General features: G+C 41.7%; 2 protein-coding genes across 5 annotated transcripts; one reads left to right on the top strand and one right to left on the bottom strand.

Moving 5' to 3' along the window:
* Nucleotides 1–2,637: 2,637 nt before the first annotated feature.
* Nucleotides 2,638–6,767, bottom strand: LOC143320889 (ATP synthase F(1) complex subunit alpha, mitochondrial-like). The gene is made up of 11 exons (XM_076730909.1): nt 6,632–6,767; nt 6,079–6,154; nt 5,293–5,462; nt 4,863–5,036; nt 4,469–4,635; nt 4,066–4,366; nt 3,725–3,949; nt 3,508–3,615; nt 3,234–3,378; nt 2,958–3,108; nt 2,638–2,843 (listed from the first exon to the last, which is right to left on the bottom strand). Exons 1-11 carry the CDS (start codon nt 6,689–6,691, stop codon nt 2,765–2,767), a joined length of 1,656 nt encoding a protein of 551 aa, XP_076587024.1. The 5' UTR covers nt 6,692–6,767; the 3' UTR covers nt 2,638–2,764.
* Nucleotides 6,768–8,263: 1,496 nt separating this feature from the next.
* ark2cb (arkadia (RNF111) C-terminal like ring finger ubiquitin ligase 2Cb) lies at nt 8,264–21,216 on the top strand. Of its 4 annotated transcripts, none has more exons than XM_076730697.1 (8): nt 8,264–8,457; nt 12,098–12,431; nt 12,598–12,729; nt 13,523–13,652; nt 13,833–13,937; nt 14,323–14,418; nt 14,977–15,080; nt 17,493–21,216. In XM_076730697.1, exons 1-8 carry the CDS (start codon nt 8,397–8,399, stop codon nt 17,608–17,610), a joined length of 1,080 nt encoding a protein of 359 aa, XP_076586812.1. In that variant the 5' UTR covers nt 8,264–8,396; the 3' UTR covers nt 17,611–21,216. The 4 variants fall into 4 exon arrangements, with proteins under 4 accessions (XP_076586812.1, XP_076586814.1, XP_076586810.1 ...); XM_076730699.1 differs by having other exon boundaries at nt 12,601–12,729; XM_076730695.1 differs by lacking the exon at nt 8,264–8,457 and having other exon boundaries at nt 10,865–12,431.
* The last annotated feature ends 407 nt before the right edge of the window (nt 21,217–21,623 follow it).

A 21,623-nucleotide genomic window follows, 5' to 3' on the forward strand; every position in this document is an offset into this window, starting at 1 on the left:
ATGTGTATCAGCTAGCTGTAGTTGTTTGGTCTGTCGTATGAATAAGCAAGCGCTGGCTTAAAATGTTAGAGGTTAAAAACAGTTTGCCGCTCAATTCAGGTACGGTGATATATTGTTGAATTATTTAATACAATAACAAGTTGCTGAAGTCAGATGAATGCTCAAAATACAATACAATGAAAATATCATTTATATTATAAGCCACATGAAGGTTCAGCCCAGGACGAGTGCACACTGCTTTCTGGATTTCTGTGGATTTTGGTTCACCTTTTTGTCCCATGTGACAGTCTCAGTTCCTGTTCAAGGTTTTGTTCATCTCCACTGCTAACACAGTAATTTTTAGGAATGTCTGCATTACACAATGAGGAAATTCCCTCAGAGAAACTTACCATTGTCTCTCTATTGACTAAACTCTGTTGACCCTATTGAGCAAATTTGATTTAGAGGACGAATGGCACCCATGCTGATTGGGACTAATGTAGGTGTTTTATAGATTGGTTTCTCAGCACTTTAATTTGAAGCTGTGCATGTGACGCACAAAGAGAAGTGAGCAGGGATGAGGAAATAGGCAGTTTAAACGCTGGGAGAAATTTCCTGGGGAAATTGCAGAAAAAAAGAAGTAAAAAAAATACCCAGTTTAAATGCATCATGAAATGCTCTGCTATATATCACCAACAAAGGGAATTTGAAGAAAATTGCAAACATGACGAATTTTCAATGGTTTCTGGATCATGACTCCAAGTTCTGTTTGGCCATTGACAAACCGCTCATCTTGCTGGAGCGTCGCTTGTGCCTCCCCCACGTCTGAAATCTGACTGATCATGTTGTCTGTTGCTCCACAGTGCTCTCTCTTGTTGTTGTCACGCTGACCTTGACAATAGTCCTTATTGAGAGCAGCTCCATTCACTCTCACATGTCTCACTTTATCTTGCCAGACAGTGATGGCACTGCAGAAACAAGCGACTCAGAGTGCAGTATGCAATGGCAGCTTTTAAAATCCCCTGACACCACATTTATACCTTTGTCCCTAAAACATAATTTGCCAGATTCTCTTGAGATATTGACAACTCAAAAAACCTCTTGCTAGGATTTTTTCTGCCTCTTGTGAGACAGTAAGAAAACGGTAATGACAAGAGGACTTATTCACAGTATTGACTGGAAATAAACTATGAATAAGAAAACAATGGATGCAAATGGAGCCATAAGAGGTCTTTAGTTTCAGCAGCTCTGTCTATCTCACCTTGTTCCTGCTTGCCAGGAGACAAAACAACAGAGGAGCAGAAAAGAGAAACAGATGACAGGGAAGAAGGAACAATACAGCACCAATGGGAAGTGAGGTGTGACTAGCAGGATGAATGGTGATTCAGTCTGTGGGAGCCATACTTTACATAAACTTTACATGTTGCATTAACTTTAATCACATTAAAAAAATACTAAACTGTCATTTAATCAGGTTATATTTGTCTGTGTAGATGTCAATGTGGAAATTTGTGACATTTTGGTCCATCTCCCCTCCCCCCCTCTTTTTAAAATGTGATTAATTTAAATTATATAATTCAATTTCTCTATTAGACAGAAGCGGAAAGAGAGTGAGTAAATATGCTGATATGCCTACATGTAGAGATATGAGAAGGTAGCTCACAAACAGTCTTTAAAAAAATTAACATGTTTATGAGTAAAGGGGATTATTTAGCAAACTCTTGTGGGCCCTTCTTGGCAAAGCAAATGGGGCCAGTGGAGTCCTCTACCAGTGACTGATCAGCCCACTTTGAGGTATCTGTGGCCCTCTACTGGACATGGACGATACAAGGTTTGACCAAAAAGGTACATTACCCACAGTAAATGACCTTCAAGTGTGAAATCGCATACTTAAATAGAGCTGAAACAATGAGCTGATTATTTTATTAATCAGTTTACAGTGTGACTAATTGACCAGCAGCATTCTGATAACTGATTGATCTCTTCAGTTTCAGGTTTTGAGCAAAAATATAAAACACTATCTGGTTACAGCTTCCCAAAGGAGCTCTCACTGTTTTAAATGTGTAAAGTGCATAAGTATTCTTTCTGAATGATGGAGTAATACAAATTCGACAGGCCAGACTTCATCCAGTGCTTTGAATATTCTCACTTCAGGGTTAATCAGTGAGTTGGGAGCACGGTCTCATAAGATATAAGACAGGACAATACAAGACTGGTTTGATGCGTGATCGTGTCACTGAATTTATTACCTTAGTATAAACATATCACCCCATCAGTTCAACCACAGTGGAGACACTTGAGTCCACTCCTTACATCCTCTGAAAGCAGTGAGGAGCAAACAGACACTTGTCCAGTTACTTTAAACACACACTTGCCCCTTTACAATAATGCTCTTATGAACAACTCATTACAGCACAGTCAACAATTCAGAACTGTGGCATGGGCATTGTTATGCAGGTGACCTTTATATTTTGGTACACTGAAATACCGAGCAGACATGAATTTAAAACACATTTGATGCGTCTGAAGTTTTGGACATTTGTTCTTCTCACACAGATTACTTCTCTTCTGCCACTGGAGAGATCTGCTCAGAGGGCTCCGACCTAAACACTAAACTCACTGCAGTTAGCCCACCATCAGAAGAATTTTACAGCACAGTAGGGTTGTAAAATTTTATTTGGAGAAATCTGTACATGGAGGTTTTGGCCTTCAGTGTGTTCACATATATAAGCATAATGGGGACACAGACAGGTAGCTCACTGAAGATCAAGAGAAGTGCTATCCATTACTCAAAACTGGACAGGAAGCTCAGTACAATCTGCTTCAGTTTAGCGTCTGATGCCTCGGAGATCTTGCCGTCGGCCCTGAAACAGCAAAAAGGGTCAAGTCAGTTTAAGGTTTTTTAAACAGTTAATACTTAACTTACAAACAGTAAGGGAAGTCGTTCAAACATATTGTGGCTGAGAAATGTGTCTCACTTGATTGCGGCGAGCAGGTCCTGGTGCTGGCTGAGGATGTGCTGCAGGAAAGCCTTCTCAAACTTTGTGATCTTGCTGGGCTCCATCTTGTCCAAGTGACCTCTGACACCAGCGTAGATGACTGTTACCTGTTCCTCAATGGCCATGGGAGCTGGAGAGGGGAATGGGAGACAGTTTAGTTGTCAAATTTGGCACTTTTAGGATATACAATACCAGCTTAGCATTTCTATTATACTTCATTGGGAACAGAAACTGTACAAAAAAGTGGACACTCACAGTACTGTCCCTGCTTGAGCAATTCAGTGAGCCTGACACCCCTGTTAAGGAGCTGCTGGGTGGCAGCGTCCAGGTCAGAGCCAAACTGGGCGAAGGCAGCAACCTCACGGTACTGAGCCAGCTCCAGCTTCATGGTACCGGCCACCTACAGGGAAGAAGTAATTATTTACAATTATATATTATTTACATCTGAGATCATCCACAACCATTTACTCTGAAGCCAAACTTGAACTTGTGGTGATATCTAGGCTGAAAAATAAGACCCAGATGTTACCTGCTTCATGGCTCTGGTCTGGGCAGCAGAGCCTACTCTGGACACAGACAGACCCACGTTGATAGCTGGGCGGATACCCTTGTAGAACAGCTCAGTCTCCAAGAAGATCTACAGCAAACAGATGAAGAAATTATAGCACTGATGTGGTGGAGAATGATTCATATATGAGCCAAAACACAACCTAGACGATAAACACTGAAGACAGTTTTGGACCGACCTGTCCGTCTGTGATGGAGATGACGTTGGTGGGGATGTAGGCGGACACATCACCGGCCTGGGTCTCGATGACGGGCAGGGCAGTGAGGGAGCCGCCACCGAAGTTGTCGTTCATTTTGGCGGCTCTCTCCAGCAGACGGGAGTGCAGGTAGAACACATCACCGGGGTAAGCCTCACGACCAGGGGGACGACGCAGCAGCAGGGACATCTGACGGTAGGCAACAGCCTGAGCAGAGGGTGGAAATTTTTTATTAACCATGATTACTGCAATACAATTTCATTATCAATTTTCATGAAGAAGATATTTTCCAACTTGTGAAATTTTTCAGTCACAGCCCTCACCTGCTTGGACAGATCATCATAGATGATCAGAGCGTGCTTGCCATTGTCTCTGAAGTACTCTCCCATGGAGCAGCCAGAGTACGGGGCCAGGTACTGCAGAGGAGCGGCATCAGAGGCAGTGGCGGAGACCACGATGGTGTACTTCATGGCATCAGCATCAGTCAGCCTCTTCACCAGCTGAGCCACAGTGGACCTCTTCTGTCCGATGGCGACGTAGATACAGTACAGCTTCTTCTTCTCATCAGTTCCTTCGTTGAAGCGCTTCTGGTTGATGATTGTGTCGATGGCAATGGCGGTTTTGCTGAAGAGTGAAAACAGAGGATTTAGAAAGCACCCTTACCATCTTTAAAATTACATCGAAGCTTTAGCATCCATGTGAACGGCAGTGAAACAGAACATTTACCCAGTCTGCCTGTCACCAATGATCAGCTCACGCTGGCCTCTGCCAATGGGCACCAGACTGTCCACAGCCTTGATTCCAGTCTGCATGGGCTCCCTCACAGAGATACGGGGGATGATACCAGGGGCCTTCAGACCCACACGTCTACGGGTTTTTGAGCCCAGGGGACCCTGAGGAGAAAAGAAAAAAAAAAATGAAATAAGCATTGTCAGATGACCTGACAACAAGTGTGTCATTAAAGCCATTTTATGTAAACAAACAACAATTCAGCGTGTTATTTTAATTCTGATCACATCAGCAATAGGAACATTTTAAGAGATATCAGTTATCTAAACAGTCAAACCTCAATTTTCATCTACAGAAAGTTAATTTTCTACTTTACAGGGACTCAAGTTACCTTTCCATCAATGGCATTTCCCAGAGCGTCCACCACACGGCCGAGCAGCTCCTCACCAACGGGCACATCCACGATGGCACCAGTCCTCTTCACGATGTCGCCCTCTTTGATCAGCTTGTCGTTACCGAACACCACAACACCAACGTTGTCGGGCTCCAAGTTCAGAGACATGCCCTGGAAGGAAAAACATTACAGCTGATTATCGGCATGACTGTTAAGGTATAAATAAAGCTAAACTTAAGATGCTGGCAAGTTAAGGTTTGTGTTTTCCACCCCCAGCTATTAGAAAATGGTACAGAATGTTCTTTCAGTCTTGTCAGTGACTAAAGTGACTAAATCCTGTGTGCACAGTGTGTGAAAACACTTCTACATTTACAACAGCTTTGTATTTACTGTAGTTTTAAATCAGTGTGCGTCCTTTTCTACATACTTTCAGTCCAGAGGAGAACTCCACCATCTCTTCTGCCTGGACATTCCTCAGCCCGTACACTCTGGCAATACCGTCACCAATAGACAGCACACGTCCCGTCTCCTCCAGGTCTGCAGAGGTGTCAGCTCCCATGATCTTCTCCTCCAGGATTGAGGACACCTCGGCTGTGCCTGCGACAGACATGCATGTTAAAGAATTGTGTTCAGCCACTTTCTGACATTCATTCATGTTCATTTTAAAATTATGCTGCAAAATCTTGGCTTGACAAAAAAAAAAAGTTAACCTTTTATTGATGATGTTTATATAAACTAGATGACATTCAGGATTGTGGTCACAAGGGTTATTAAATGTTGTCTTTTAGGGGGCTTATGTAATTATTCCATTCAAAGCATGCAATTTACTGAATTGCACGAGTGGTTTAAAAATAAATACTGTAAAGACTAACAAAGGCAACAGCTGACATTTTGATGTTGCTGTTATTGTTACTGCTTCTGTGCAAGAGGTTATTTAAATTTCACTACAAATAGTACCTTTATTTTTCTCTTCTACTTTTATCAGAGAAGCAACACATCTAAAAGACTCACAATGTGCATGTATGAATGCTGATGAGATACTATTACCACTAACTTTGGATCAAGGGAAGGAATTCTGTTAATTTGACAAAGCAATTGCAAATAAAAAGCTCTGGAAACAAAGTATGATAAATGACCTTCACCAATTAGCTTTGGGTACTGACCCATAATGTAGAGGACAAAGTTTCTATCATGTTGTTTTTGACTTTCTCACCTGTCTTCTGCAGCCATGGTCTGTGTGTGTGGAGGTGGTTGACCCCAACGCAGGCGGCCGGTACAGCCTTGGACACCTAATTTTCAATGACAGGCGGATTAGATTAAACGTTGATGACAAATAAAAGTTCACTAAACATAGTGCAACCATAGTTATCAATATGCACTTTAAATGCTGAGCCAGTGTAACAGTGCGCAGCGGAGACGTCATGCGCTGTCAGGCTTCCTGACCTTCAAAGCGTGGCTGAATGAGCCGTTAGCTGGCAGCTAGCATTAGCTTACGTGCTAACCTTAGCGCTGCTTGTTGCAGGACGCAGATTCACAAGGGCAACTTCGACAAACACTTTTAACTCAACAATTTCAGGAGTATTAACGCATATTATTATTCAGGACTGATGAGTTGCGTTTAGGGCCGCATTAACAGGTCGATGACAAGTTAGCTAGCGGCCTGCGGCATTAACATTACCCTTCACGCCCACAAGGTTCAGAAGGATATTAAAAGATCTTGCTGCAACATCCCCATCAGATGCAGAAAGTTTAATACATATACTTACAAATCCAGCCCTTCTGGGAAGGGTCCTGGCCAAAGCTGCAGCAACTCTCACGGATAACATTTTCTCGGGTTGCTAATGACCTGTCCTCCACCACTTACGGCTTCGACCTGCTTATGACTGAAAATGTAATGGCTGAATGAACTCTTCTTCTATTTATGTGCCACCATGTTCAGTTTCCTGCTTTACTGCCCAGTTCTGCCCCCTGCCGTAAAGGAGAGACAACAGCAGCTGTAGTTTTTTTTTTACAACTTTATTTTGGATATATATTAAAAAAAAAAAAAAATAGTTCACAGAATGCATAAAATCAAGTAAAATCCAACATTTTAATAATAGCTTGTGAATAACTTATTTTGTAATATGTATATATGTAAATGGGTGGACAAAATATTAGAGGCACCTTTCAGACAGTGCTGGCAAAAACTGAAAACTGATAAGCTCTTGTATTCATAAGCTCATGGCAGAGCTGTTACATTGGATTGCATTCGGCCTACAGTGGTTGGGTGTACCCAATAAGATGACCAATGACAAACAAAAAATAGTCCATAACAATTATTTAAACAGTAGTGGTGGATGAAGTACTCAGATCTATACTTAAGTAAAGGCAGCAATAACACAGTTCAGAAATCCATGCATGCATTTAAAATTTAAAAGTAAAAGTACATAATAATAAATACAATAACAATTTACAGCAATGTCAGGTTAAAACTCCTCACATAATGCTTAATATTCATGAACTTCCTTATCTTATTTGAGATAAATCATTTATGGGGTAATATTCCTCCAGCATTTGCGTAGAGGAAAAAAAAGATGATGATGGCTCTACATCTTCTTTGATGTAGGAGGAAAACATTTGAATGACATTGGCATCAGTGGGGGTAATAAAGTAGATTTGATTTGATTTGAAAAGCTTATGAAACAGACTTAAATCCTTGAACAGGAAAATAACATTTTGACAAAATGCTTCATGACTTAAAGGACAACATTGGCCCTTCACCAATCTAAATAATGTTTTGGTCAACCTTTTTTGTTTTTGAACAGAGTCTTATTTTTGTACATAGTCATTATCTCTCCAGAAAAAAAAGTTTCTGTGGACTGAATTTATAAATCACTGACCATATGCCATGTGCATTTCTGTTTTGTTTAATTGTAGGCTAAATTAAACATTTTGGGTTTTGGACAGACAGAAAATGCAGTTTGAAGGTGTTAATTTGGGACATCTCTCTCATGACATTGTATCGTCTAAACGATCAATAAAATTCAGATCAATCAGATTAATTGACAATTGTCTTTTTTAACAGAAAGCCTGTTCTACAAACTAGAGTTTGAAAGAAGTTGGCGTTTAGGAAGCGAGCGAGTGAGTTGTCGAGATACTGTCGAGTTGCACCATGTGAAATGTAGGATTAAACCTGTAGAAACCTTGACTTTTTTCCATTTACTGTTCATGGTTCCCTCCTAAAAGCATTAACGATATACTTAGAATTATTTTTCTTTTATCAAGATTAATTGACAAGGCTGTGCAGGTTAACCTAGGTACCTCCAGCTTTGGTATGTAGCGTCGCAACATCGCCCTCTTTTGCTCCGGACTTCAAATGACATGTCTGCTTTTGTCAGCGACAACCAGGCGAGTCAGACAGTCGTTTCGTTTGGTTTGCCTGTGGTGCTAGCCAGCCAGCAACAACCAACCGCCTGAATGTAGATCCGCATGGGCTACTACTACTCTATCTCTCCAAATAACCCAGCGGAATCATAAGATAAGGATCCCAGGATGGTCTTAGTGCATGTCGGATATCTGGTTCTTCCTGTATTCGGCTCAGTAAGAAACAGAGGTACGGTATTAATATTCATATCGATCCAAAACATGTGCCCTGTTTATCTTAATATTCACTGCAGCTGTTGGCTAGCTAGCTCGAGCTTAGCCGTTGGGCTAGCTCGCGTTAGCTATCCTAAAATTAACGTTGAAATTTTTCGCGAAAATACCCGCAACGTGATACTGCTTTGTCGCAGATTAATATAAACCACCGAATAATGTAGTTTACCGGGTGTAATTACGCCTAATTAAAAACAAATACCGCCGCTAAAGATAAGCTAACTGGCTCGTTGGCTCAGGCTATATCTTGGAACGGAAACATTTCTCACAAAGGATTCCACATGCACGGGGCGTGCGGTCCAAAATTCCCACTGTCAGGAATACATTCCTGCATAGGCACTTGTGTTTGGCCGTATTCATGTGAGATGCATTGGATTTGCGCGATTTTCAGCCCATTAACATTACGATGCATTGTTATTTTCCCCGAAGTGCTATCGTTTATTTGAACTGTAAAAAATACCGCAAAATAGACATAGCCTTTCCAGCCAGTCAGCTTATCTGTGCCTGGATGATGTCATTTGAAGATCACCTTCTCCTGCTAGCGTTCGCCGCTTTTTCATCGTGATTTCAGGAATTATTATGTGTCAACCGGCCAGTGAACTAATCGATACATGGCCAGTTGCCAGGGAGCATGGACTTCCGAGCCATTAATGTATCAGTCGCCTATTGTATTGTTTGCTAATTGGCAATTCAGCAGCTGTTTGTTTGAAGCTGCCGGATTGCAAAAAGACCCGAGTATGCGGTGATAGTTTAACAATGATAAAGCTACAGTGTAACATTAATTTCATAACAGTGGCGTCAGTGATTTCATTGTGCTTTTATTTCTGTTCTTATTTCCCTGTTTCATAGTATGGAGGCTGGCTCTACATTCTGCATTTATCAGATCTTTGTCGTCCCCCCATTGTGTAGCTAATGATCATCTGCTGCTGTGTGGTGTGGCGTGGCCTCTGCCTGTTCTCTGCATTTAGCTGTATTGTGAATCCCTTCTTCATTTCCTCTTTCCATCAGAAGACGACATTGGTATTAAAAAGCACCCCCTCCCAAGATGTATAAGCCATAGACTTTCCATGTTAAACAGACTAAAACAATAGCTAACATCTAGAACAGAGCACCTTTTTGTCTTTTTTCTGTCAAATTGCTGTAGCACTGAGTAAACATTTTAGCTCCTTTTTAGATATCAGTTGAATGTCATTGTGTACCTCCCATCCAGTCTTGATAGACAACATGCTGTAAATTCCTGTAAAGTGGATACATTTTGCATGATCTTAAATACTGCACTGCATTGTTGAACACCAGAATTTGGCTCATCTTCCTTCTCTTCACACAAGGTGCAATGTACATGATTAAAGTGACCTATAATTAAAAAAAAACAACAACAAAAAAAAAGCATGCAAAATTGGAACCACATGCATGCCATTTTTTTTTTTTTAATTAAACTCAGCGTTTCAGCAGATGCTGTCATGCGATCACTTGAAATGACTGAAGGTACACTGCACCTGCACACAACAACCTGCCATAACTGTCTCCATTTTTGTGTAATCCTTTTGTTCCCTTTGCAAATTTCAAGCTTCGAATCACACTGAATTGTCAGGGCTGTTTGCTCCTTATGGGCAAATGAAATTCAAAAAAAGTAAGCAAAACATGCTCACTGGTGGTTCATCACTTCCCAATTTTCCCCCACTAACATAAGGCCAAAATGCTATCCATTTCACAGGGATGCCTATTTTCCTGCACTGCTAAAGAGATCCTCTATTAGTAATAACGTCTTTATTGTTTGGTTGTGGTCTCTCTTTACCTTTTGTTCTGGTAATAGTACTTTCAATGCATGGTCACATTTATGATTCATAATTTTTGGTTTTTGTTTTTCTACATTGACTAGTGAAAATCCAATGTAATCTTTCTGTAGTAAAGATGTACCCTGCTGTACTGGAATCATGTGCTGTAGCCAACACGTCTGCTCATTGGATGCCGCTTTTGTTCTTTTTAACCCTATATGGAGCATGGTGGGCCTTGCCTTCAGTCTATGTTGTTTATTTTTGTTGCATGGATTTATACTATTATTACAAACAAACAAGAAAGAAAACACAAATTCCACATATACTAATATTTTTCAATAAAGAATATAGTGTTTTTCCTAACCTTCAGTGTGCTTCTTGCTGATTTCCATTTATTGTCCTCCCTCTCCCCTGTCCCTACCTGCCCCCTCCACCCCCTCCCCACCCACCTCCTCTCCCGCTGTGACAAAGATAGACAATTTCCACGCTTCCTCCATCACAGGGCCTGAATGAGTCTATCTGCTGTCATTCATGGTGATCGTTTTCACTGAGACGCTTGAAAACGCAGTGTGCTACTTACCGTCTAGACTTGAGCCTTTAACCCACGGCAGCAAGGTCATCCCTTGTCTGCCCGGCTGCACTGACGACTTGTCAAGCTGGAAATATTGCTGGAAAGGCACACTACTGTCTTTCCTGGGTGTGTGTAAAACCATACTGCGTTTTTCAAGTGTGCTCCTAGTAAATGCAATGTAGACTTTGCCTTTACATGATTTTTCAAGTGATGTCCGCTTTTTACGTGAGATTTCGTCCTGTCTTTTATACTTTCAAAGCAGATTAAACTCGAACCTTGTACTGGAATTTAGTAATTGTGCACAATTTTAATCTAAACTAGTAGGTTTCTGTAAAATCCAGTGCTCCAGTTTCTGCCAGACGGACATTACAGAGCACAGTGTATTGAATCCTGCTCCGCTTCAAATCGGCCGGCGTTTCCCCAAAAGTTTCTAATCAAGGCCAAATTTGTTACTGCAATTTCTCAGCCTTTCTCTAATCAAAAAGGTCTTTTTAAGCTCAAGCACGGCATTGAAACCATATTGCACCACAGCACAAGTTAGCCTGTCTTTCTCCCTGTTGAGTCTCTACAGCAGTCTGCTCGCTGCAGTTGCCAAATAGCTGTGGTTGGAGAGAGTAAAAAAAAAGCATTCAAGCTATTTCCTCTCTACTCCTGAATGTTCACATGGGAGAACAACAAGTAGAGCTATACTGTATGTAAGACAGAGATACAGTAGGCTTCAGTGAAGCACAGATGCATGATAAAGCGAATTTAACGTCTGGTTTCATTTGTAAGGAGGAAAGGATTCTTTATGGTTATATAGATAGAGACTTGGCGTTTTAACAGTTGAATATATATCTTACAGACAGCCAGGAACTGAAGGTTTTACTGAGTGCACTGACCTCACTGTCAGCTGCAGAATTTACAAGAACCGAGCAGCGTTGAAGATCATATACTGGTAGAGTTCGTCTGTTCTGGTCCAGTTCGCTTGTCTGTGAATCAGAAGACCAGGAGTCGATCCAGAGGTCGGAAATGCAATTAAAGAAATGAAAGCTTGCGTTGTGTGTGCGGGGCCAAAAATGGTCGTCATGTTCATGGTACTTGTGGTAACCATCATTTTCCCACCCCCACAGAAGTAATTTTCACCCTAGGTAAGAGGTAGGGCTTCATTAACATGCTATATCACACACACAGTGACACCACATTTCACCCACAATTAATTCCAGCTAATCTCTCCCCTCAGGTGCCTGACAACTTCTCCTTATCCTCCACAGGATCCCATTTCAACCGGCAACAGCAACAGCAGCAGCAGCAGCAGCACAGCCATGCTACCTCTTGCCGGCACTTCCAGTTAGGTCCTCAGGCCCCGCTGCCCATGGACTTCCCCATGCCCCACCCAGGGCAGCCACAGTCAGGCATTAATCCCCACCTGGCCCCTCCCGGCCACCAGCATGGCCCTCCGCTCCACCCGCCCCTCAACCCCTTGCCCGCTCCCCAGTTCCAGGACATCCCTGCCCCTCCCTTCCTACCTCAGGCATTACACCAGCAATACCTCCTCCAGCAGCAGATCCTCGAGGCCCAGCACCGACACATCCTGCCACCCTCCAGGTATCTGCACAGGTCTGCAGGGAAATTTAGAAGATAAAAGACAAATGTGTAGCTTTTTCTGTCTCCAAGTGACCTCTTGGTTGAAGGAGACTGTTGTGACATCTTATTTAAGACCATTTGTCTTTGTTTCCCAGGATGTTTTCCAATGATTGGTTATTTGTCTTAGCAGACGCACCCCAGAGAGAGTTCCTCACCAGCCCCACAGACTGCGGCCCGGCTATGAGTTTGCGCCCCCTCTTCATGTCCCTCCTCAGCCGGTGGTGCAACAGCCCCGCTACCTGGCTGAGGGCACAGACTGGTAAGTGATATACCTCTTGTGCAGTGCCACAGAGGCAAACAGTCCCAGGTTTCCTTGTTGCAAAAGTACATTGTCATGATGTAAGTTTTTTTAATACATCAGGAGTTTCTTTTGCACAGTATGCAGGGCTGCAGAGGCAGACCAAACCAGCTACATCCTTTTTGTCATGATGTAGGTTTAGATTTGATAACAGCAGAAATGACAGGCTAATAATTTCTGCACTAATGATACTCAAAATCAGACAAGACATCCCAGACCGCCATCAAATCTGAGTCAAGACCAGATGGAAGGGGTTTGACTTGAAAAGGAGCCCTAAGCAAAGCAACTCTTGTTTGACACTTAAGTTGGCAATAAACACTGTACACATCTCTCAAAATGTAACATTAATGCATGAGGAGTTTCATGAGGGGTTAGAACCACCCACAGCAGTAACAACAACAACAGCTTCTCAAAGTGTTCCTGAGCCCATGTGGTAACATCCTTTAAACAATCATGTGTTCACAAAGTGGTGAACCTCGCTTCATCCTCGCTTGTGATCGACTGAGCCTTTCACCTGTCACCAATGGACCTGTTTACCTGTGGAATGTTCCAAACAGATGTTTTCCCAATAGTTTTATTTACAGAAGTAGCTCCTACAGCAAACAGTACCCCGGCTGGGAATCACTGGCCTGAGAGGTGCTGTTCTTTTGGGGCCACTGTGCCGTGTAGAAATCCATTTTATACAATTTGCCAGAAAAACCATGAAATAATGACGTGTGTGCCATTGATTGACTTGTCTTCGGTTTCTGTCCAGGGATCTGAGTGTAGATGCTGGGCTGCCCCCCCACCAGTATCACATCCACCCGCTGCCGCAGCACTATCAGCACTACTTGACCTCTCCTAGGATGCACCACTTCCCTAGAAACAATGCCTCAACACAAGTGGTGAGTCCCCTCTGCCTCACTTCAATCAATCACGTCCGTCTCAATGAACTCCCAGCGACTCTCCTCTGGCCTTGGCGACTAATCTCGATGCCCAGCAACCGCGGGATGAATTGTGTGCCTGTGTTTCTTCTGATTTCCGCACAGAGCTGACGCTACCTTCTTTTATCTGTCATCTTCCAGGTCGTCCATGAGATCAGAAACTACCCATATCCCCAGCTGCACTTGCTGGCTCTGCAGAGTCTCAACCCCTCCCGCCACGCGTCAGCTGTTAGAGAGAGCTACGAGGTTCGTGCCGCTCCTTCCTCTCTATCTCCTCAGCAGACACACCAGTCTACACTCATTTATAATTGTTTCCTCTTAGAGCAATCCTCTGGACATCGTTGAGTGTGTAACTGCTTTTCTTTTTTCCAATTAATTCGTGTTCCAGATGCCTCAAATTGTCCAGCTAGCTTTAATCTCATGACATTTATTTTCAATTGAACACGATGCACTTGTTTCCTGAGAGGCTCTTTCTTGTTCCTCGAAGGACCAGTTCTTTAATCTTATCGAAGTATTTCACTCTTGTACGTCTTTCACACTTTATTATACAGCTGTTAATTTAGCAGGCAAGGACAGAGATGCCTTTTACAGACCTCACCTAAAAGACATGTCCATATTGTTTCCATTGTAGGAGCTTCTGCAGTTGGAGGACAGACTGGGCAGTGTGAACCGTGGAGCAGTCCAAACCACCATAGAGAGATTCACTTTCCCCCATAAGTACAAAAAGGTAAAATGGTCTTTTTTTTTACTTTCTAGCCGAGAGATGCAACTATTTGAAGTGGTCTGGTACAGACGAAGCACTGGGCCAGAAATAAGTTGAGCTTGATGTGAAAGATGGGCTTGGAAAAGGCCAGCATGGGGTCGAAAGGATCAAAGAGAGGAGACGAGAGTGGAAAGGGGGTCACGGCTCTCACAGCAGTTCAAAGGTCAAACTAATTTCCGTTAGCAGATTAGTGAGACAGGTCTGCAGTGTGCACAATTCAAGGCGAGGGATGACTCATCCAGCTGTCTGCAGATATGTGCGTGGAATGAATTTAAAAAAGTGTCTCTGCTGAATATGACCCAAATACTCTGGAAACAGTGTCAGATCATTTGGTACATTGTGAGTGAGAAGAAGTAATTGAGCGTTTTCCATCTGATGTCTATTTTTTTTTTTTCTGGGAAGCATGATTAGGTGACTCGCTCCTTCTTGTCTGGGCTGACTCAGAGACACCCGTGGCACAAACATAGCCGCTCCTAACACGCAGCCGCACGACACGCTTCAATAATTAAAGTCTCTCTGCAGAGAATACCCCAGGACCTGAAGATGTGTCTGGATGATGAGGAGCTGGACACCGATGAGAAGTGCACCATCTGTCTGTCGATGTTGGAGGATGGAGAGGACGTCAGGTACAGCTCTACGCCCATCTTTTGCTTTTTCTGAGGGGAAAATGCTGCTCAGGCAGATGTGAACATACGCTGTACATACGGTCTGCTGTGTCCTCGGGGACACACTTGTTTGACCTGCTCTGGTCATGAAATTTTTTAAATACATTCATGATCCCCAGAGGATGAATCCTGCTGACTTTGATGATCTGCTGACTGCTAGTGCCACCAACAGGTTGACAGTTGTGGTTTTAAATGAAATGTCTGAACAGCTGTTGGATTGGATTTTGCTAAATATTTGGTACATCTCTGTCAGGGTGAAATGTTATAAATTTGTTCACTCCCTGACTTTTCGCTAGCGCCACCATCAGGTCAAAACTTTAATTTAATTTGTTAACTTTGATTTATGAGTAATTACCTGCAGAAATAATGGCATCCCTGAAACCACATTATCACTGTAGGCTGCGAAATTAAAATAATGAACATGGTATAAACATTATACCTGCTTAACTTCAGTTAGCATTGCCATTTTGAACATGTTAGCATGCTGACTTCAGCATCACCATTGGGCCTGATCACAGCCTTACAGAATCATATTGGATTACTCTAATTATGACAACCAAGTCATAATTATGACCGGGAAACTCAGATTTTTCAAAAACTTCGATATGACAACAAACGAGTCTGGATGCCTCACGTCAGCCAAAAAAAACATTGTTCAGTGTAATTAAACCTAAATTTAATACATTTGGTGTTATATCATCAATGTGCAGTATTTTAATTCTCACACAGCCAGCTTGTAATCATACCGCCATCTTTATGATGTGAACACTCTCGTGTCAACCACACACAATGTGAATGCAGCCATGGTCTTGCTCTCCAAAGGAGGATTACTTTGGTGAGTCTGTTAGAGATTCATAGATCTTCCTTTATGTTTCTTGCCTGGAGATCTTTAAGATTGGCTTGAAGATTCTTGAGACAAACATTATGGAATGTCTCATTCATCCATAATATTGGTTTTTACGTCCAGCCTCTACAATGCAGTGGACTTCCACACAGTGTTGTGAGCAACATTTTCTCTTAAGGATGTTTGTGGAAAGCGGCTTGAGGCCAGAGAATCATTTCCTTGCTGATTAGACCTCAGAGAAACATCTTCACATTCCCTAATTTATATATATTCACTGCGCTTTCCTGCAGAATGGATGCACAGTCAGAGTCTAAGCAGTTTTTAACCCTAAATTGGTTCTACCACCTAAGTTCAAAGCATCAGGTCTGAAAATCCTATCACAGGATTTCTTCCAGCACCTCATCTTGAAAATACCGCCCGAAGGCGACATTAGCATTTCAGAAAATCTTATGATGTGTGTCCAGTGTTGTGATCTGTCTGACTGGCAAAGTGACAGAGTTATTTTACTCTGGGAAAAAGAAAAGGGAAGAAGGAGAACAAAGGAGGCGAAAGCTTCAGGTTTTTGTTGTGTGTCTGGTTGTATTTGAAAGAAGAGAGCGGAGCAGTGGCAAGGTTTGTTATGCTTGGTGATATTCTACATTATATCCAAAAATTCTCTGGTCTTCCAAGCATTCATCATTCATGATCTTTCAGGCTATGTTTAGTTTGGAGTCACAAGGTTAATGTGAATGAGAAGAGCATATGCCTTTTGTTGTGTTGGCATTTAAATGCTTCTTGGGTGATTTGATAGAAGTGGACAGCTCTAAATACGCATGATTGCACTTAAGCACACAAACATCCCATCTCTAACTCTGCTTTAAAGAACAAATGTGGATTTCTGGCAGCAGTCGCAGGTCCCCACAGATTCAATCACACACGAGTTGTGAAGAGAAATTCGATGACAAAAGTCACTTGAGACACAAATGTGAACCACAGTCAGACAACTGGATCTATTCTGGACTCAGTCTGGATGTCAGCCATGGCAGGACCTTTAACTTGGTGTAACTGAGCAGAGGAACCACAGCTGTTTCATCCAGCTGTTTGAACTCTGTTCTATTTCTTTTTGGTTTATCGACAACGTTAGAAACAGAGCTGCAACGATTAATCGCTTAGTTGATTAAAGTAATCACCAACTAATTTGATAATCAATTAATCGGTTTGAGTAATGCAGCTGTGTGGCAAAGATCAGGATGCATCTATCAATGGATCACAAAATGGGAAACAAAATCTTAGAGACTGCGTTGTAAACAAAAGGCTCCCATCATTCCCATCGTGATTTATTGATTTATTTCAGATAAACTGAGGAATGAAGTGTTCCTTTACGAGTCGAGAACACTACCTTACGTCTTAAAATAAATCAACCACTAAAAACTCTACTGGATTATCTGAAAAAAGGCTCATCTCAAGGCTGGAAACAGGGTTTCTTAGCTCAGCCTGGAGATTCATGGTTTCTTTTCAAACACTGACCTTGCCTCTCTTGTGTTCTGCAGGAGATTACCCTGCATGCACCTCTTCCACCAGGCGTGCGTGGACCAGTGGCTGGCCACCAGCAGGAAATGCCCCATCTGCAGAGTGGACATTGAGACCCAACTGACCCCCGACAGTTGATAGCTCCTGTCGACCCCTGCAGCTTTGGATCTGGTCTTGTTTAATTCTCCATTGCCTCCCTCGGGGGTGGGGGGGAAGCTCTGCCAAACACCCCCTCTCCCCCTCTGCATCACTCAACGAGCCTGCCTTCTGAGACAGCTGTGACAGAGGGATCAACAAAGCACACTCACCCACAACACAACGAGGGACGGGGGTTGATGCATTGATAGGTGGCTGGACTGAAGGTTGGTTGAATGGACTTGCTGGATGTAACAGGTAGGAGCGGACGCGTATGGACAGATGTGCTGAGGCTTCACACGATTCTGTCAGATTGTGTACCTTGTGTACATTTCTCCATACAGCCACCGAGAGAGGACACTCACACCAACCTCCCCAGCTCAGTGTGGTGTACGATCTCTGCCACTATATCGAAACCCTCTCCCCCAGGCCTGTGAAAAATCCTTTAAGCTGCACTCTGCCCAAGCCCTCAGCACATCTGTACAGAACATTATCAAATGATTAGCATGAGGTTGTTTGGTGTGAACTCTTGTAGCTGAACGCTTGTGGTGTAATGGAGTATAGTACTGAAAAAGTATTTACAGAGTAACAGTGTTGTGTAGCAAGCAAAAGCCTTTTGAGAAATATGTGTGTGAAAAATAAACCTACAGAGGGGGTGACTACAGCTCTAACAGAGAGAACATTCAGTGTGTTAAATCACAGGCAATGAGGAAAGAGCTAGTTGTGTAAAAAGGCCAAAAATCCCTCTTTCTTGTCTAACATGGTTTTTGGATTTACAGTTAGTAGATGCCATCAGAGTTGATGCTAAACCCGCTAACTGCAGGCATGGCTTCCAGTGATCTGTGTAGTGTCGTAGTCGGGCCTCTATAATCTAGAGCAGAGGCCTCAGATGTGCATGCTGTATGGCAGGCTTGGGCTGTGTCGTTAATATTGTGGAGCAGTAGAAACAGGGACTGTGTCTGTGCATGTGAACCGTATACTATGACGATCCCACTCATTCATAGAGGAGGACAAGAATGCACCTAATACCCCTACACCCCCCCCCCCCACCCCCACTCCCCTATTCATCCCGAGTACAGTTGCCCTTAGACGCCGATCTCGGACCAATGTAGCATTTCTCTCCTGGTGTCAGGATTCAAAGAGCTGCTAGTGGATCCGTGTCTAACTGCAACTCCTCTCTGTGGCCTCGCTCATGGCACGATCATGACACGAGAGGCCGGCATGGGCTTGAGGATGCAGTGCCTGAGTCTTGCCATCAGAGTGAATAAAATCTGACATTTGTATTACCTATTACCAGAACCTTATTGCCTATCGAACAAGCACATGTGATTTCTATATACAGTGAATCGCCTCTGTTGTTGTAACGGCTCCTTTTCATTTCAATCTAAGTTGCTCCCACTGTTTTTTGATAAAAAGAGACTGTGTCTGGTGTTACAGGGAAAATACAAACTAGTTTGCCTGTGATATGTGCTAGAATGTGTATGATTGTCCCCACCCCCCTCCCCCCATGGTAGTAGTGTATGGTATTGCTAGAACAACTGTGATACGTTCAGTGATAGAAGCTGTTTTCTCTTTATCATGCATGAACCATGTCGGCGTAGTTCACTTGAAGGAGGGTGAAAGGGAGAAAAAGCCATCCATTTGAAAAATACCAAACAATTGTTCTTAACATTGATTTTTATTTCAATTGTCTTTTTTCTGCCATTTGTTTTCTTTTCCTTATTACTTGTATTTCTTTTTCTTCTTCTTTTCTTTTCTTTTCTTTTTTTTTTTTTGCTCACATGCCAATCTGGACATGGTACTAATATGCCGAGTCCTTGTCCATTTTAACCATAGTGAAGAAAAAGCTGCAATGCTGCAAAAACATATTTATTGTTGTTATAATGTAGCTTGTGTTTTGTAAATGCACTATAATATGGAGTTGCCTGATTTTTGGTTTGGTGGTGTGGGTTCCTCTTGTCCTAGATTTTGTGTTTCTATTCAGTTCCAAGTATTTTCATGCTTCCTTGTGTATTATTGGAGGGTAACTTGACTGTTTGTGTTGCGTTTTTTTTTTTTTTTTTTTCTTTTTGTATGAAACCTCCATCCAAAAAACTACAGATGGATGAAAATGGAGGTTTGCTAGTTCACATAGAATGCTGTGATTAAAGATGCCTTAAGTATTTAACAATCATTATTTATTACTAACTGTAGCTAGCTAGCTATCGTGGTGGAATATTTAATGTCTCTATCTCATAACTTTGCAATTTAATCAATATATTTATTTAAAATAACACAAAATATTAAAAAAAGAATACCTCATTATGCATTGGTCGGTGGGGATGCTTCTGCATGCCGTCTGTGTTTTCTTTTTCAAAGGAGAAAAAAAGAAACTTGTTGAAAAATTGACTTGGGGGTGTTTCCCAACCCATTTTCTAGCCAGCATGGTGCTGTTGATCTGGATTACATTCCATTCATGTCACCTCTTCATTTTACTTTTCTATATTTTTGTGTTTCGACTATCATCCGTGCTTTGATGTAAAGCAGGTGACGGGGTGCGGACCCCTTTTGTCTTAGTATGGCTCCACAATTAGCTCGCTTTCGTTATATGATACTGCTTTGTTTCCCATAATCAGTCACACGCAAGTTGATTTCTTGTTTTGTTTAGTTTTATTTTGACCATGTTCATGATATTCCATCATATCTGGATCTCAATTTAGTGCTTATTATTTTAGGACCCACTTAATGAAACTGTATTATTTGTTCTAATGTATCGCTGGCAATTGCTTTGTGTGGGATTTTGGGAAGTATCTAACATGCTAACTTGAGCCATTGGTCTTATTGAGCAAATTTCTGGTGTACTGTGGTTATACAATATAGATAGCGTGTTTTACACCTGGGTATAATAAGCTAACTATGTTTTCGGTGTGCATTTCTTATTAATACTCTACTAATCCTGCAAATTATTATAACATATTGGATTGGAATGACGCTGGCTGGTCTTACTATTATTATTTCATTTCGTGCTCTCACTGGCCTTACCCCATGTCCTCCACAGTGTACCCCATTACTCCAGAGCGAACTGGACAGTAGCCATAGTATTAACTCAAGCTGATGAACCGGAATGAACAGTAGAACTTAAAGCACAAGCTTTTTAATGCATGTCCTTCTCAGGTTTTCCTATGTGTATGTGGGAGTAGCTCTGTAGATGTGTTTAATATGATGCTGTACCTTCTTGAATATTTCAGATGTTTCTTTGCTGCTGAAAAAATGTTGATTATTAACCTGCCAGTGAAAAAGGGAAGTGGCCATCTTTGTACAACACACTGCTGTTTTGCTGTAACCGCGCAATGTTTTATGATCTTGAGTATTTTATAGAAAAGTAGAAGTATGTATCAATAATATGAAAGCAATAGCTAAATCATAATGAAGAATAACATGATCAGTGAATATTGTGGAAAATCTTTAGATTCACTCTGGGTGGATTTTGTACTGTATTTATTACTAATGATGATGCAAAAAGTTGCATAGCTTAACCCAAACTGTTCTGTCTCTTTTTTATTTATTGTCTTGTATATGATCTTTTTGTATGTGTTTTTCAAATAAACTGCCTAAAATGCTGACATCTTATCTAATTTTTTGTGTTATTTGGTGTCCTGTTAAAATCATTTACCTTATAAATACTCATTTACAGATTTGAATTACATGTATTGGCCAATATTAACTCATTAGCAGATATATCAATCAGTCTGTTGGCTGTTAATTAACAAGAAATTGCAGTACAGAGATGGTAGTTATATATATCTTGGTCATTATCAAAAATGTTTATGTTAAAAAATAAGCATGGGCCAATATGTCATTATTGTACAGCCTCAAACATCCTTTATTTGAGGTGAAAATTAACGTGAATATTTTTCTTACAGATCTGGATTTTATTATTAAATCTGTCCTTAATATACCCAGTTTTAACCCAAAAACAATATGCAAAGTGACAATATAAAATAATGTTCTGATGTTCAGAGAAAGTTTGAATTGTG

Source organism: Chaetodon auriga, chromosome 5 (genome assembly GCF_051107435.1).
Source record: "Chaetodon auriga isolate fChaAug3 chromosome 5, fChaAug3.hap1, whole genome shotgun sequence".
In the NCBI taxonomy this organism is placed as follows: Eukaryota; Metazoa; Chordata; class Actinopteri; order Chaetodontiformes; family Chaetodontidae; genus Chaetodon; species Chaetodon auriga.